We start from the raw sequence: 12947 nt of genomic DNA, 5'->3' as shown, positions 1-12947 counted from the left end.
TCTTGCCATCAGGTTCTTGTGTCACTCCTCATTTTTTCTATTCCCTGGCTAAAACAATCCTGCAGCTAAATGGTTATCACTTTTTCCAAACAGTATTTAAACATCTGAAAGCAGTACTTTACACCTGTGCTTCAGTATACATCAAAATCATGCAGACCTGTTTGTCATCACAGGATTTCCTACCTTGCATTTCCAATTTTTGCTGTTTTTTCCCTTTCAAATATGAGGGGAGATTGAAGAATGGGATGTGTAAACGTTTTTTCTTCAGCCACTACATTGTACGGGCTAGGCACCAAGCCTACAACTTGGTGCAAATAACCACCAAGCACTGAAATTTAAATACCAAAAGTTTCCCTTTTGTTTGCCTTTCGTATTTTCCTCTTTAGTTACTGCAATCAAAGTGGAATGCAAGCTCAAGGGTCCACTGACATTACCCAGAGGCATCAAAACCCCTCAACTTGTTCTGTGCTTGCAATGCTTACAACACAGCAGTATGCTATGTACTACTTCTCTGTCTGTGGGTCCATGCAAATGTACACCTGAAACCATGACCTTGTTACCACTGCTTTCACACAGTTATTCTCCACCCTACCACAGCCTGCCTTATAATCAGCAATTACAAGGAAAAAAGTAATGAGGGAGAGGGTTTTTTGCTGTTTGCCCTGCAGCCAACCAAGCCTTACTGCTTCTGGTAAGAAGTAAGCAACTAAAACAGATGTACCATTCAAAACAAAGACTGATTTAATGCAAAAGCCTCCAGCCAAAAGGAAGCAAAGAAGGAAAGTATAGCAAACAACATAAACTGGTTTATTTTCCTAAGTTTTCCACCGAGGCTTCTACAGCATTTTCATATAAGCAGAAAAGAACACTGCTAAAATCATGATGTAATAATCAAACAGACATTAAGACAGTGACAGTACAGACAGCACCAAAAATATCCAGAAGGTTTTAAAAATAATTTGGCTATACTTGCATTCTAGTGAACTGTATTAACCATAATCTTAAAGGACAGGGATTAAAAATAAGCCTAGCTATTCAAAAATTGCAAGAGGATTTTGCTCAGTATAAGGAACATGCTGTCCACAGACAATGGAAATTACACCCTTGTAGGTATAACCTATGCAGCAGCTGGTGGGCTCCTTCTAAGTGGATGTTAACAGCAAAGCAGGCTCACCATGGAGGCGCAGTGCATGGTGGCTGCTGCTAGGACAAGGCCTCAAGGCACAAGTGCTGATGCAACACAAATGTGGCATTGTTCATGAGGTGTATGGCACCGAGAAAAACAGAAAAGGGAAAACAGGCTCAACACCACCATGCCATGATGGCCACCCTCTACACATCTTCCCTGCCCAGCTCTGGCAGTGTTCAAGGCCAGACTGGACAAGCTTTGAGCAACCTAGTCTACTGGAAGGTGTCTCTGCCCACGGCAGGGTGGTTGAAAATAAGTGATCTTAAGGTCCCTTCCAACCAAAACCATTCTGTGATTCCATGATTTGCATCAGCTGGTACCAGTGGCACCATTTGCACGTGTAGGGCCTCTGGTTTTATTCATCCTTATATTGGTTCAAGGTAATGACACACACTTGGCTGATGACATTTGCTTTTTAAGTTAGAAGAGTGACATCTTTTGCCCCTCCAACAGGCCCCAAAACTACTCAAGCCACCATGACAATACCTCTGTTTAAAACTACCACCTCAAACTTACAACATGGCCAAGGCGGGAAACCACAAAAAGGCACCGAGCCCTCTCCAGGTCACGGCTGCTGAGTGGGAGGCAGAGCCATCCCCTCAAGCTGCCGGAGCCCCTCTGAGGGCAAGCCTCTAGAACATGGGAGTTTTAGTCACCGGACCAGCACGCTGGGCACCCGAGCTGAACGCGGCAGCGGGGCTGACCGCTTGAGGCAGCCCGCAGGCACACAGCCGGGGCGGTGGCTTCGCTCTCCCGCCCCCCAGCCCGCTCCGCTCCGCCCCGGCCCAGCCCCGGGCGGCAGTTACCAGTGCTTCCCATAGAGCCAGTTCCCGCCCCAGCTCAGCAAGCAGACCCCGAACGTGGTTTTCTTCCAGTGGGTCCTCAGCGTCGTCAGCACTTTCATCGCTGCGGCCATGCCGCCCGGCACAGGGGCACACCGGCCGCCCCTCAGCAAAGGCCGGCGGGAACCGCCGTGCCGCTGCCCAGACCGACGCGGCTCGGCTGGAAACGGCTCCCCCGGCTCCGGCGTTCCGCACAGAGACGCCGTCGCGGCCCCGCTGGCTTCCGGACCCCGGCACAAGGGAGGGTTTTTGCCTAGCCTGCCCCCCCACCCCACCATGGAGCTGGACTGAGATCTCATCCCGCACCCATGTAACGGTGCCCCAGCCTTGGGCTGTCAGTGCCCCCAAATGCGCCCCTGGCACCCTCCCTCGGTTTAAAAAAGAAGCAGCACACAGATCCCAAGGGCAAGTGTTTTCACGCTCACCTGTGTGCCAGCCCCCGGCGAGCCTCCCTGTGTTGCTGTCCTCCAGCACCTGAAGTGACCTGCATCCGTGGGTGCTTGTCAGCAGGCCCGAGCAAGGGGAGCAGGGACTTTCTGTGTAGCTGAAGGCAAAAGTGAATAGGTAGGGTTTTTTCACACTGATGAGAAATATCCATGGTGTCCCCCCCAAAAAATCTCCCTAGGAAATATTTCAGCAGATCCAGCTAAAGCAATGTTGACGAGGGAGTACCTGGGGTTTGCTTTTTAAACCCCACCAACGGGATGACCAAAGGCACTAGGGGAAATGTCTCCAACCATGCATGGAAAACAGGCTGTGCTCACAAGGATGCCATGCAGCCATGAACAGCATGAACATCCTGCCAGGGAAAAGTGAAAACACAGCCAACTGGCAAGACCAGCTCCAGGAATGCTGGATGCAGTGTTCAAAGCCAGGTTGGATGGGGTTTAGAACAACCTGGTCTAGTGGAAGGTGTCCCTGTCTATGGCAGGGGGATGGAACTGGATGAGCTTTATAGTCCCTTCCAACCCAAACCATAGTGATGGTGGCCTCCTCTAGCATTAACACGTGATGTGATGGTGAGCAGCCTCAGAGATTTCACAGCAGTGCTGAGTGGAGACATGTGTGGCTGATAGCCAGAGAGACCCTGTCCTATGAGGAAGGAAGAGACATGTCGGGCCATTCAGAATGAACCACTGGCTAAATAAGTGGGGTGAGGAAGCAACACTGCTTTTGTAGACAACAGCCCTTCTCTTGACAGGGCCCTGGACTTGGGGGTTCAGGACAAGAAGGAGCCAGTCTGTCAAGGACCAGCAGGTCAGGGTAATGAACACAGCACTGAACAGAAGGGTTTTTTTCTGCAGAATGTTTTTCCCACTTGCCAAATGCAGTTTTCAACATTTACAAACATGTGAAAGTCAATAAAATGGATTTTCTGTAAAGAGCTTGCCCAAATCCTTCTACTTAATGCTGTCCGGATGGGATGTGCGTGGCAACATAAGGGGGCCACTTGGGGACAGATTAGGGACTACGGGTATGCAAAAGTCTGTTCTGCAAAAATCGAGTTGATGTATAAGATGGTCCAGAAGACACTCTGCTGTTAGTGATAAGGAAAGCAGATTAAACCCTATGGATTAGTTTCCCTATGATGTTTTGGGTTTTCTTTTCCCTTCATTTTGTAGAGTAGAAGATTTGGGATTTGTTTTTCTAAGAAAAACATTAAATGATCAGCTCCTGATGAATATTTCAGGCACACCCCATCCAGTAGCCATTGCTTCCCACATAAATATTCTAGGTTCATCTGCCCAGTGTATCGCAGTGTGCTGAGTACAGGTGCTTGATGCGCTGCTGAATGTTCCAGGCAATGTGGAGTGATTAAATGTCCTACTTTTTTTTGGTGTTCTACTTTTTGTGAGGATTCAGGTGGTGTGGTCAACTGCTGACAGCAACGATAGCAACAGATACTAGTACTCCCCTCTTTTCCTTAGCTTATGAAAATATTATGTGCCAATAAATACTTTTCAGATTCATAATTCTCATGAGGTGCCATAAATAATTTACAAGCATATATAACTTCCTGTTTCACAATCAACTCTACTGAGTACAGTTGTGTTTATTAAAGATGCTTCCAAAGCAAGCTTGAATTTTTAAAATAAATGCTCTTTAATATGCCAATACATGTTTGGAGCAGTCAGAAAAATGCTTAAATGTATGAAAGAACTGAATATCACTAAGATCACTGGAATAGGTTGCCCAGGGAAGTTGTGAATGCTCCATCCCTGGCAGTGTTCAAGCCCAGGTTGGACAGAGCCTTGGGTGACATGGTTTAGTGTGAGGTGTCCCTGCCCATGGCAGGGGGGTTGGAACTTGATGATCTAAAGGTCCTTTCCAACCCTAAGTATTCTATGACTCCATGTCTGAATGAAAATGTTCCTGAGTTCCTATGTGTGAAAGCACATCAGGGGTAAAGTTTTTAGCTCACAGTTATGTATGTCTTTCAACACCCCTAGTAGAGGGACTTGACCCTGCTCTGAGCAGGGTTTCTGGACTAGATGAGCTCCAGAGGTCCTGCACCATCTCCACCATTCAGGGACTGTGTGATGTTGCCTGAGAATTTGGGGTGGTGATTTTGAGATGGGGCTTTTTTAAGAGAACTGCTCTTAGAAGGCAGAAACACTGCAGACAACAATAACAGATTGTGTGCTTGTCTCATTACTTGGCTTTACTTAGGATGCCGCATTCATTCTAAAATCCCTCTTGGCAGACAATGTATGTCCTAGTTCTTGGTTGTGGCTGTCTGATCACCCTCAAGGTAGATCACACCTGCCATGCTGTTGCGCGCACCAGGTACTTCTCTTTTAGCTGTCCTAGTTTTCTGCATGTCATATCAATAGAAGCAGGTATTAGAGTATGTGTACTGGAAAATGAGAGGATAAAGTGTTGATCTTGAACATCCTCTAGATTATATAGTGTATTATGTATTATAGGCCAATTAAAATGACTGCTACCTTTTTCAGAAAATTGCTCAGAGGAGGCTGGAATACGTATTTTCTTTTATTCTGATTACTAGGTGGTTTGTGGGGGAAAAAAATAGAGTCATTCAAAAAGCTTTTCTGCAACTCTAATACTTGACTGGTGATGTGTCACCTAAAATTATCACACAAACTGTGTGTGAAGATGGGTGAGTACCTAATTCCTGTTGCTCAGGTCTAAGCCATTTTTGAAGAGTAAAAATGTCATCATGTCTCTACCACCAGTGCCAGGCTTATTACAAGAAGAAGCCTCAGATACATGACTGTGCTTCAGGGATGTACTTGTTTGTAACTTTAGGAAAGCCACGTGCTTTCCTAAAGCACAAGAGTCTAATTGCTCTTCTAAGCCAGAAAATATGGGTGAAATAATAGAGAGATTTTTCTCCATTCCTTGGCAATAACCTACAACTGATGAGGCCAGAGAATGATTTAGTCTTCTGTCCAGCACAATCTGTCCTCAGGTCCTCATCTTAGCTAACTCATCTGGACTGCTGTTTTTCTGTTGTTGCTGTTTCTCTGGCAAAGATACTCATTTTACTGAAGTTACTGGTTTCATCATTTGATATGTAGTTTTGAGTGGGAGCTTCAGAATCAGGAACAAAAGTCTTGCTCACAGTCACCACTTAGTACCAGTGGGACTTTATTCAAATTCATGGACTGAAAGCTAATTGTAGCCATGTGCTCTATAGGTAAGCCTCATATGGCTGAACTGGATGACCCCATGTGCATCTCTGCTAAGTCCTGTATCAGCACTGTACAAGGGCAGAGAAGAGTTTTTGCATGATGGTAGCGTAAAGGATATATGCCTATGCATGCACAAAAGAAACAGACAGTGAAGTCATTCTATTGTCCTTATAGTGATGAAGAATTGAGACCCCTCTGCCTTCTGGTTATTCTGGAATTTGTGACTCAGCTAAGGATAGGCTGAGGGTATAAAATAGCAGTGCTGCCATTCATACCTCCTGCCATCAAGGTGGTCGTATGTCTTCAAGCTTTTCTGTGCAAATAAAATGCAGATAGCTGCTTGTATTGCAAAGAGACCAGATTTATTGCTGTGTAGAAGCTGTGTGTTTGTCACACCAATGTAAGCCTGTGTTCCTGCTAGAGTGAGGCAGGGTTGTTTCTGATTGTAGTCTGCCCCCCCGCTTTCTACACATGATTAATATCAGTGCAAAGCTTTTGTGCAGCTGATGAGAAAAAACTCAGGCTGTAAATCTGTCGTGTCTGGCACAGCGAGGGAGGTTATAATTTGCTTTACTTTAATTCTACAGCACCTGAACACCAAGCATGATTTAAGGTGGGGAAGAGCCCTTTTCCTTGGTGGATGGCAGCAGGCCTGTCTCTCCAGATCAGGCTGTGGGATTGAAGCCCCAGCCTTACAGGAACATCATCCTCCAGCTTTTCTCTCCCCACAAGCCATGGGCACAGGCTGGCTGCAGACAGAGCTCTTTCTCCATTACACCCCTGGCCACCAACCTGTGTAAGAGAGCACTACATCCACTGAAGCTAATCAAAGAAAGTTCCTACCTGTGAGAGCAGAGAAAGGTCATGATGGATTCTCTTGCCCTCATTTCCAGCTCTGTCTGGAGGTGTGAGTCCCCGGGGTAGTCATGTCCGAAATTAGTGCCTGCTTCACTGGCTTGGAGAAAGATCTGAATCCCACTGGCAGGGTTTTTTGTTGGGTAGCTCAGAGAAACTCTGCACAAGAATAATCTCTCCCCTTTCTTCCCTTCCTTGCTCTTCCTTGGCTCTTCTGTACGCAGAACACGACATGCACTTCACCATCCCTAGAAGGAAATTCAGGACTACGCCTAGCATATTTCTGCAGCAAAAAATCACCACCTTTACACCCTGCCCCCTCTTCCCATGACTGAGCTATTACATAGAAATATTCCCTGATTCTCAGCGTTTATTAACCTTTTTTTTCCAAGGGAATGAATAGAAATATTCACAGCTTTTGAACAGCCACAGAAACCCATTAAATTGCTCTGTGGCAATCTTGTCAGGAACTTGTTCCTTTAGCACAGACAGGTTTCAAAAGGCTCTGCACTCCCTCCCAACCTATTTGGATTCAGTAAATGCAGGTGCCATTGTGGAAGTGTCTAGTGGAAGGTGTCCCTGCCTGTTGCAGGGGGATTGGAACTGGATGATCTCTAAGGTCCTTTCCAACCCAAACCATTCTGTGATTCTGTGGTTAGGGTGAACAGCCCTGGACTCTAAGTTTTACATGTAGCAGGGCGACAGACAAAATGACCCTTAAGAAAGTCCTGCTGATGCAAGCTAAGGCCACTCATCTCTGAGCTCATGCTGTTACTATGGCACTGCCACATATTAAGGGACTTTGCATAGCAAATAGTACAATGCAGAGAGGGAGAGAGAAAGAGAGAGACCAAATGCATAGCACAGACTTTCTCATGGTATGTGTGTGCCACTATAAGCAGCATCTATTTGGAAGGGATGTAGCCATCAACCAGCATGCTGGTAATACCTAACCTCTCCTGGGCTTACACCTGCAAGCAGGTATTTTCACTTCTGCAGACAGAATCTGAGTGATTTAAACCATGAGAATCTCCAGTCCAGCATTTTGATTCTAGCAGACATTAATGCTCATTGTTCAATAGCCAGAATAAATGTCATATTCTCTCCATTTATCCCTGTTGTACATTGGGATGAGACAGTGTAAATTTTAAGGCTTTTCTTGATTTCTGTCTGTCCAGAAGTGTGATGTTGCATACTACTTACCTGTGTTTACGTTAAGATATCACCTACCTGAAAATCCAGCTGCTGCTATATGCTGTCCTGGTTACATCCTATAGCCAGATGATCCTATATTCAGAAGAGCTTCTGAAAACTACAATTACATCTGTAACAATGATTCATTTTTCACTGAGGCAGTGACAGCCTGTTCCATGAACCAGATGGAGTGGGGCCTTGGGCAATTGTAATCAAAGAGCAACAGCCACGGTTCGAAGGAAAGAGAGAGTCCCAGTTGGTTTCCTATTAAATGCTTCTATTTTCATTTTGTTTTGACTCAATTGTGTGCATCACCACGGCCCACTGAACACATCTGGCTGACATCTTAGATTGCATACCCAGCACATTACTGTGTTTGCTCAAAGTTTCACTTCTTCCAAAGTCAGTGGCAGTGCTCTGTGATGGCAAGTTGGTTTATCCTTCTACTTAGGTGGAGTTGGGGGAGCAACAGAATCAGTTGCAGGCAAAGGCAGGCTGAAAAGATCCATCACTGTCATGATGAACCACTCTCATGCCTCTTCACCAGCGAAATATCTTTGCCTCTGTAGAAGCTAAGAGATTAATTTATCATGGATTTTGGAGCACAAAATATAGCCACTTAGTAAGAATATAATCCTGCTGAGTTACTATCAATTGGTCTACTTCGATCCCTGCCAAATGATATATCCCACATCTAATCCTGACAATTGCTTATGAATTGTTACCGGCCATTTCATTGGTCTGTCAAGTAAAGGGCTAGATGTTTTCATGTGCTGAAGAATGCATAACTATACTTTGTTGGGTTTTTTTTTTCTTTTAAATTAGAATAAAATCTGATGTTCAGCTTTTTTATAGTCTCCTAGCTTTCAGTTATTTCAGAGGTTACCTTTTTACTCCTCCCATGAGGGAAAGGTTGCTGGAGATACAGATCCTGTCATACATACTGCTTCCTTAGGTTTTGCAAGACATTAAAGAGTTCTTCCAAACATGTTTCCTTATAAACTCTGTATAAGCATTTTCAGCAAATGTATTCCAATGAGCTCTGTAGCTAGTTTGGGTTTTGTACAGCTTCACATCGCATTTATCTTCCAGAAATTTCCCAAGTGATATGGTTTTAAAAATTGTTACATTATTGTTGTTATTCTTGTGTTACTAATTGACATTCTAATTATAACACAGACATTGCTTTTGAACTCACTGTAGTTTCTTTCACTGCACAGAGTATATTTTCTTTGAATTAGTATCCCATTATGATCTGGTGTCAGTTCAAAGGTTGGATTTGCTTTTTGCACTGGTTAGGCATTCTTTTCACTTAATATGCTGCTGTAAGGATCTATGATAAGATGATACTGGGGGCAGTGTAAGACTCTGGGACTTAACAAGGCTAGATTAGAACAGTCCTGTATTTTACATTAAATGAAAGCAGTTTGAGCCACAGTTACAAACCTGCTATCCATGCTCTCAAAATACACAGGCGTTAGTGACTCCATTTATGTGACATCTTTGCTTGCTTTGTTTTCTTGCTTTACTTTGCAAAGAACAGATGGGAAGAGTAATTTCAGTAGTGAATACCATAAGGTACCTGGAGTAAAGTAAATTAAGGAAATACCATAAATGCAAGAATGAAGCAGTTAAACCTCTAAGAGGAGATTTACAATTAAGAATTAACAGAGAACATATCCTTTGTCAAGAGACAGAAACCACTTGGTTCAGACTGAATCTTGCAGAGGATGAACAGGGCTCTGACATAACATATACATGGAGAAACTCAAGTCATAGAAAAAAGGATATTTAAGATGTCAAACACGTAAAACAGTTTATGTACAATGGAGCAGGTAACATAAGTTGGGACAATGTCTATTATATGATGAAAGGTGCAAGGAGTACTAAGGATTACATTGTTTTACAAAAACATATGAATACTGACAGAAGGAATATATAGGATGGGTAAGGAAAACAAGGGAAGCACAACTTGCTTAGGTGAAAATTATATAGCAAAAATATACAACAAAGCAGCCAAAGATGAAACAGTGTCAGTGGAAGTAAATAGGACATTTACTTTTTAACTGTTTCACAGAAGCAAATGTGTTGCCAGAAGCAGTTTTAGAAGATGCTTGTAGGAGAGTCAGACATAGCGGGAAGTAAATATAGAAACCAGAATGAACAGTGACAAGCTCAATAAGCACTAAGAAGTATGTGAACAAGACTGGAAAATATATTGGAAACTGGGAAATATATTGGAAAAGGCATAATTTATGAAACTGACCCACGAAAGATCTCAATTGAATACAAAGCAGACCTGGAAAAGTCTCTCTCCTTTAGCCTCATGCTACTACCTCCTCTCTGCAATTACTGTCTTTAGGAAAATTAAATTAGAGGCAAAGCGGGGAATGTTAGTAGGATCGTTGGATGGAGGATGTTACAACAGGTACTGTCACGTTCCTCTTTGTAGGAACAAAACACAGTATCTTCTAGTGCCAGACCTGCTAGGACAAAGCTAGGCAAATAATATGGGAAGTTCTACGCAATAGAAATAATGTATGAATAAATTACATTAACTGAAAAAGACAAATGAGTAGATTGTGGGTGAGATGAGAGAGGAGGGCCTGTCCACATGGGCAAGGAAAATATATAAATTCATTGGGAAGGTCGGTAACACAGAGGCATTTGCCCCTAATCTAGCTGCTTGCAGCAACCACCTGGAGCACTGCTGTGCAGTGATGTTTAATGGATGTGCAATGTCAATATTAATACAGTCTGAGAAACTGAAGGAGTTCATTAGGGGACTCTGTTACAGTGGTTCACAGCACAAGAGGTAAGTTATGCGCTTATTTCTCTAAAGATGCTGCTAGTGGTGCTGCAAATCTATGCTCAAAGCTGAGAAACAACAACTTCTGTGCCAGTGAAATGTGATAGTGGCGTGCTTTGGTAAATAAAGAGATTTTGGCTTTAATTTACAGAAAAGAGTGCTTGCTGAAATTGGCCTTTTACACTCAGTCAAGCCAGTTCCTCATAGGAATTACTGTTTGCAGTTACATGCACAGCTGGCAGGCATTTGGGGGACCCAGACCCACTCACAGATACCTATGTGCAAATGCAGTAGGTGCAGCTTAGAATTAGATTTGGGGGGAAATGATATGACTTAGAAAAACAACCAACTGAATATCCAAATTTTTGTCCAACCTTGAGCAAAAGACAGACTGTGATTGCCAGAGCTATACCTGGGAGACTTTAGAGAAAACGATGTTATTAGCAAAATTGCTATTCAAAATTATGTAGAAACTCTCATTAGTTAGGATCAAAATGGTTGTGTGAAAATCCTTTAGGGACTGAGAAATCTCAGGAAAGATCCGGGAAAATATTCCTCAGACATTAAAGGCACTGAGGAAGCGGGTAAAACACCACATACACTGAAAATGCAAGCAATTTAGATGGTTCATTTGAATGAAGTAGGGCAAGCTGCAGAGCTGTGTATGCACTCTGTGTGTGTATAGCAGTTGCCATTGCTTTATTGAAACAGTGGGACATAAGCAGCTCTGTATTCACCAGAGATTGTCACCTCCATCACATGATTAGTTATGTGATCATCTCCAAATCCAGGAAGGGGGGAAGGAAGGGGAAAATGAGTCTGTTGTTTCCTCTGGGAGGGGTGGGCAGCCTCAGCATCTGCAGGTTCATGACTATGCAACTGCTTTGTCCCAAACCAGTACTGCAGATCCAAGCAGCAGCAGCAGATTCTTTCCACTAACGCTTATGCTGAAATATCACTAAGCATCACTTTAGAAAGGAAGATGTGTTGTTAAGACTATGACTTTGATGGCCAAGCACCCCTGTCATTGCTGTGCTATCAGGCTTTTGTTGCCGTTACACATGGGCAATGGGAGCTGAACAAGATGTAAGGCAGAGCTCTTGAAAGCCAGGCACAGTCTGATCTCTTGGACTTGCCAAAACCTCACAGTTCATGACCCAGTGTATTTACAGGAATCCCGTTAATATGTTGGGCTGTCTCTGGTGTGCGTGCTGAGTCCCACCCTGGGCTGTGGGGAACCACATCTCCTTGCCTGCTTTCCTGGGCAAGGCTTTGTCCCACAGCCTCACAGGCAGGTGAAATAGCCTGGACCAAGCATCAGTCACCAGGTATTTCACCATAATGAAATGTGCATCCTGCTAATTTGGGAATAATTGTATCTCAGGTTAGTAGCCATTGATATCTTCCTTCACCAAGTTTATTTACTCTATGACACAGTTACTGTGTCTTAAACAAAAATCACCCTCAAGGTATCATTTAATTATCTGCTCTTCATTCTGCAAATCTGTTTCATATTACCAATAATCTTATTACTACAACTGCAACATTCATTAAGCAAACAGAGGACAATAAAAGTACATACACTAATAGCAATCAAATTAAGTTTGAATCTCAGTGAGTGATGGATAGTTCTGAAGCAGGTTGTTCTGATAGATTTTTGCCCATTATTTTCTAATACAGGTTTAAATAGCTCAAGAAAATCCTGTTTCAATTACAGGACAGTTTATGTGACCTGGTTACCACAAAATGGCACAGTTAGGACGAGAAATGGTCACAGATCCCTTCCCATGTGAGCAGGGAGACCACTCAGCAGAGACAGTATTGCTGAATTTCCATGGCAAGCACCAGTCCTGCTGGAGACACAGTGAAGCTGAACTCTGTGACAGTGATCCGACATCTCTTGGATATGTCAGATACTTCCAGGTGACATACTGGATGGTCTTGCATCAAACCAGGAAGCCATCACCTTCTTCTTGACACATAGCATCTTCTGATGTTGCATTGAACGACACAAAAACTCAGAGGAGTTCTGAGCCATCAAAATTTAAAAGGTTTGGGACAAGATCCTCAGCTTGTCGAAGTAAATGAAAATTCATTCATGACAAGCAGACGGCAAGATTTTTCAAGCTGTTGATACCTATTGGCCGTGCCAGGTTATATTTAGCTGTGTTACACCTGCACAGAGCCACTTGAACATGTGTCAAAACAATTTCCCTCTCTAGCTTTGCTTCATACTGCCTAGTCCAACAACAGATCATTGTTTTTCTCACTGGTAAAATAACTGCTGACAAATGTAAGGTTTTTTGGTTTGTTTTTTTCTTGTCCAGCTGCAAATGCATGAAAATATATTTGGAACATTCTGTGGGTACATTGCACACCTGATGGAAACATTTATGACTGCT

General features: G+C 43.5%; 2 protein-coding genes across 3 annotated transcripts in view; both read right to left on the bottom strand.

Annotated features, from left to right (window-relative positions):
- Positions 1-2188, bottom strand: part of AGK (acylglycerol kinase) — a 35326-nt gene extending 33138 nt beyond the window's left edge. Inside the window, exon 1 of the mRNA XM_061371989.1 lies at positions 1996-2188. Coding sequence (XP_061227973.1) covers positions 1996-2105 — 110 coding nt within the window. The 5' untranslated portion in view covers positions 2106-2188. The remainder of the gene's footprint in view (positions 1-1995) is intronic.
- A 2352-nt stretch (positions 2189-4540) lies between these two features.
- TMEM178B (transmembrane protein 178B) overlaps positions 4541-12947 on the bottom strand; it is a 243491-nt gene continuing 235084 nt past the window's right edge. The window contains exons 4-5 of one of the 2 annotated variants that reach the window (XM_061371986.1): positions 9183-9318; positions 4541-6790 (exon numbers count right to left, since the gene is read on the bottom strand). In XM_061371986.1, coding sequence (XP_061227970.1) covers positions 9227-9318 — 92 coding nt within the window. In that variant the 3' untranslated portion in view covers positions 4541-6790; positions 9183-9226. Of the gene's footprint in view, positions 9319-12947 lie in introns of both variants that reach the window. The other variant, XM_061371985.1, reaches the window with a different exon arrangement.

The sequence above is a fragment of the Neopsephotus bourkii genome, unplaced genomic scaffold (genome assembly GCF_033783945.1).
Source record: "Neopsephotus bourkii isolate Nb327-2 ecotype Australia unplaced genomic scaffold, CSIRO-AGI_Nbou_v1 NB_1589, whole genome shotgun sequence".
NCBI lineage: Eukaryota > Metazoa > Chordata > Aves > Psittaciformes > Psittacidae > Neopsephotus > Neopsephotus bourkii.
The sequence above is the reverse complement of the archived record's forward strand: the minus strand, read 5'-3'. Positions and strand labels throughout refer to the sequence as shown.